The 5,000-nt window shown below is 42.3% G+C and overlaps 1 protein-coding gene across 1 annotated transcript in view; it reads right to left on the minus strand.

Moving 5' to 3' along the window:
- LOC138043589 (phospholipase DDHD2-like) overlaps positions 1-5,000 on the minus strand; it is a 51,649-nt gene that overhangs the window by 36,769 nt on the left and 9,880 nt on the right. The window contains exons 8-10 of the mRNA XM_068889938.1: positions 4,698-4,732; positions 4,063-4,112; positions 2,176-2,365 (exon numbers count right to left, since the gene is read on the minus strand). Of these exons, the coding sequence (XP_068746039.1) occupies positions 2,176-2,365; positions 4,063-4,112; positions 4,698-4,732 (275 nt within the window). The remainder of the gene's footprint in view (positions 1-2,175; positions 2,366-4,062; positions 4,113-4,697; positions 4,733-5,000) is intronic.

Here is a 5,000-nt window from a genome sequence, read left to right on the forward strand (position 1 = left end):
AGTGTTTTGCCACTACCTCAACATTTACATCCAACAATGTTGCATGTGGAATCCAACTTTGTTCGATAGTTTGGCCAGGGCTTTACTCCACTGTCTAGAGACCGTTCCGTCAAAACCAGATTACATAGGCTGATTCAGTGTTTAATTCAATTCCAGTAAAACAACTTGCAAATAAGATTTTTTCACCAAAGCTATTTGCCATTCATTTGTTGCGTACTTCATGCGAAATTGGCTAAGGAACCATCTGGGTTCATTTTGAATCATGGGTCAAAGTTGAAAGCCGTTGACCAAGTTACTTCCAAGGAATATTGGAAGTCAACGATGGGTCGAACTTGGTAAATGGGGTTGCATTGGGATAACTTCGAGTTTACTTCGAGTACAAATCATCCTAAGAGAAGTGAAAAAAGCTGATATATCCAATCTCGACCCAGTATCGCTGTGTACTGGGTGTTGTTCCCACTTTCCAACCGAAAAGTGACTTCGGGGAAAGAACATCTCCAAAGATAATTAACAAGATACAGTCTGTGGACCCAAGCAGCAACAAACTCAACCCAGCATGAATAAGCTGGGTACTGAAAGAGACACTTCTTTGACCAATATAGGGAAGATATCAGTTCACAAACATTGTTTTTGTTATTCAAGTGTGTCAACCACATAGCCTGCATGACAGACGCTTTATGAGCCAAGCGGGGCGAACGCGATACTTCGCGCGGAGCGCGACACGTCTCGCACTTCGCACTCGTGTCGCGCTCCGCGCGAAATATCGCGTTCGCCCAGCTTGGCTCACAAAGCACCTGTCATGCAGGCTACAACCACAGGAACAAAAGACCCTTTGTTCCGATAGCCAGTGAGGCTCAGGTTGGCACATTAATGACAATGGATGACGTCAACGATATCTTCTCTATACGTAGCATTGCCAAGGGTGGAAAGACGTCGCTCGAGCAAGCTGCAACTGATTACGGGTTTCCTCTCAATAACTGGAAACAAGATAAACTGTTTCCTCCAATGCATATCTACGGTGGTACAATTAACTGTAAAGCCCAACTAGGAAAGACGGAACTCAGGCAGAACCGTCAACTCAAACGAGGTTCGTATGGCTTTTTTTCCAAGAATATAAAAAGGATGCTTTCTTCTATGTTAGGACTCGGATTCTTTCACACTAACGCAACGCAACGCAACGCAACGTGACCAACCCAAAAATAACAGCGTAAGATTGAATCCTTGTCTTGCACCCGACGTCATGGTCATGACGTCATAACTGAACAATCACGAAAAAGTCATTTCGGAATTGGGCTCTATTATTATGCAAAACGCGAGCGGCATTTTGCTTTTGTTTTGCATACCAATATGGCCGCCTAATCACGTGAATGCAAGCCATGAATACGTCAAATTCGGAAACTTGCATTTATCATTGACAGCTCGATTGCTTTTAGTTGATTTAGTTCATGTTGTTTTTACGCATAAGGTGTTTGAAGAAAACGACAGGTGAAATCGTTATTTAGATAATGACGTGTTTATGTTAAGCATAGGATAACAAATGCCTTGTAACTCCAATATCAAAAACGACGTATTCATTAGAGCGGTTTTCAATTGAGTGTCGAAAGTAATTAGCGAATTGCTTTGGTTTTGCATTACTTCACTCTCGCGCCATTTTTTCAACCTATCAGAAGTGAAACCAAAACCAATCGTGGCTCGCGCGTGCACATTTTCCCGCGCTTTGTGTCGGCTACGTGTAATTACTTCGACTTTTGATTGGTTTACTGGATTGTCTCCCTCCTTTTTGATTGGCCAAAGTAATTACTATGGTTTTGGTTTAACGACACTCGATTGAAACTCGCTCTATGTAGAAAGTAATAGATTGCAATAGAACGAACGTGTAGCGTGATTGTGTGAAGGCGTATTGGGAATAACGACAACCCTAGGAAATTCAGTGCTGAGGGTGGAAATTTCAAAACAACTCGTTCTTAATTACTGTCTTGTCCTAACAAAAGCTTCTATCGACTAAAACGTTACCGAGTTTTTGGTAGTCTTTATTTTACCACGATTAAAATTCCTTCAGGTAAAAAAATGCCAAAAAATAAATCAGTTTGCCCATGTTGTTTACGTTTACGCTTGTGTCGCTAGTGAAAGCCAGCACCAAAACTGTGGAAAACGGAACAATGACGGCCAACTTACAAAAGTCTCCATATCCATTTCTTCCGATTCAAACAGATCGACATATTCCGGTAGACCCAGCTGCGCAAGCGCGTCCCCGAGAGCTGGATAACCCTCGTCTTTCTCATCATCTGATTCTTTATCCGATTCTGGAGCTGTCTCGTTGCTATGGGATGGGGCATTATCAGTAGCATCTTCCCCAAGTACTTCGCTACAAAAAATTAAGGAAATCAAACATGGGCGACGTATTCCTGCAAAAATCTCCGAGCCCTGTTCGCAGTCGCCTGCAGGGAATACGACTGAATCTTGACAGAACGTAACAACCGAACTGCTGATTTGGCTACGAGGAAAAGCTGCCAGTTGCAAACAGTGCACCGCGAAACTCTAACCCCTCCTTGCTTATCAGGGTATGCATATGAAGGCCTTAAGAAGAATTGTTTAACTATGGATTGTTTAGACACGCAAAGTGAATTTGAAAAGTGCTTACATTCTTTCAATTCCGTATTGCTACCCAACATAGCGTATCACTTTTATGCCCAAAGAAGATAACCTGTGCTTGCTAATAAGAGGTGTGTGCTGAGTCCCTTTTAGGACAGTCCCATAGAAATACAGAAATCCCAAAGTATTTTGATCTCGGTCTTTCGTAATAAGGGTGTAGGCCTAAGTATGGCTCAGCTTCCATGTGGCGTTTACTGCGGTCACCCCCCTAAGGATAGACCCTTTAACACAGAGGGGGAGAGATAAAATATTCCTTTCAGCCAGGCTAGTGTCTCTTCGATGGCCAAAATCTCAACGAACCTATAAATGCGGCAAATAGGTCTAATCAAGATAAGTAAAACAACTCGGTCGCCATATATAAAAGTGGTCTTTAAAGGCCTTTCGTGATCTTTTGAGCACTTGGTGATGAAAAAAATGGCACAACAAAAGTATACAACGAAAACAATGGAGCCTGCCTCTTTCTCAGGGGCTTCGTTTCGCATTTTGTTCGCGAGTGGGTGGTGACGAGCGCGAACCGCGAGGAACCACGGGAAGGAGAAAGAAGAGAGGCCCGCGTTCTCCTTCCCACCCTCCCTTGCGAGCACATTTACTTCCCGAGAGAGACGTCCGGGAACGGAGCAGCAATGGAGACAACAAAGCATCCTATACCGCCCCAATGAAATTAGAGGTTGCAGAGAGCTGCGTGTTATCTGAAATTCTTCCGCCAGCACCAGTGTATAGGGAGTTTAAGAAACGACGACGACTACGGCAACGACAACGGCCCAAAGCAAGAATACGATTGGTTAGAAAAGAAAAAAATCGTGCTGCACGTGCGGCACGGACTTTATCTCATATTCTTGCGGTACTCTGCCTGAAAACGACTTGAAACAACCAAATTTGAGGTTTTGACGACCACGTGAGATTTGAAACAAACTTTTCCCACATTGTACGACGTGAACGATAGCGAATAATCACTTAATTAAGACTTGCGATAATGCAAAATTATATTTTGAAGTGAATTTGCTGTCGACTTCATTGTCGTAGATCTTAAACTCCCTAATATTTCTTCAAACCATGTCTTAAACGCATCGAAGATTTGACTGACAGCCAGACGTGTTAGGTGCTTTGTTTTCAAGGAGGGCTCAAAGATAATATTGGACAATTTTATCAGCTATATCACCTTGGTCTCATCGGCTGAAGAACAACTGGGTGGGGGGAAAATTAGTACAAACAATCCGGACAGGAAATCTATGTATATTGGGCTCTTCCTCGGTGTGAAACTCACGGATGACGTAACACAATGAAAACAAAAGAGCAAAAAAAAACATCGAAAAATAACCTAACGTTACCACGAGCTAACAAAACAAAGAAAAGGTTTCACAGGTTTTTACACCGAGGGAAACCCGTACATTGGCACTCGACCATGCTTACCTCACATAGTCCAGGTTAGAGTGCTTGGCTACGGGGTTTCTGCGGACTTGCTGGATATCGACGTTTGAAAAAAAATACAAACGAAACATAGTCAGAAAACTGATAGTTTTTAACACTTACGAAAACGAGGGGCTTGAAAGTTGTGACAAATCGACCGAATGCATAAATGGAGGCCAAAAATGTATTATTTTGTTTATGTGCTAATTAGACTCACTAGCCTCGCTCTCAAGTAACATCTCTTTTGTATTTTGTACATGCAAACGAGGTTAGTGAGGCTAATTAGCACATAAACAAAAGAATATTTTTTTGGCCGCCATTTATGCATTCCGTCTATAGCCAGTTTTTTACTTTCGTGATCCTGAAGGCCAATCCAATATTCGCTTCAACTGCTTCATAATGACACGCATAAGGTGTCTCTCAACGGTTATCATCGACTCAACATCAAATATGTCACAAAGTTGGCAAATAAATGTCGCAAAGCGTCCCCCAACCATACTTCTCAAGGTTACTCACAATTTGACCCAAACACTCAACTTACCAATCTCGTATCTAGAGTCCTCGGGCTTTTTGTTCAGCGGGCGCTCACCCGATGACCAAAAAGCCCGAGGACTCTGGGTACGAGATTGTAAACTTACCTGATGCTGAAGAATGTCAAATAAGATGCTTGAGCCTAAAAATACAGATCAAATAGCCTTATGAACTTACTTAAGTTCTCAACGAAAAAGAAATTGAAAACGACTAATATATTTTTTTTTTAATGGGTTAAATACACCTTTAAAAGATGCTCCTTCCGACAAACAAACATTGTTATGAAGTGGATGAAAAAACTAATGCTAACATTAGCTCCCACGAACCTATAGCTTAGTTTTAGAGCATCTGAACGAGTAATCGCAAGGTCGTCGACTCCCGCAAAGGAGCATTCGGGTTTTTCCGAGTAT

Source organism: Montipora capricornis, chromosome 3 (assembly GCF_036669925.1).
Source record: "Montipora capricornis isolate CH-2021 chromosome 3, ASM3666992v2, whole genome shotgun sequence".
Classification (NCBI taxonomy): domain Eukaryota; kingdom Metazoa; phylum Cnidaria; class Anthozoa; order Scleractinia; family Acroporidae; genus Montipora; species Montipora capricornis.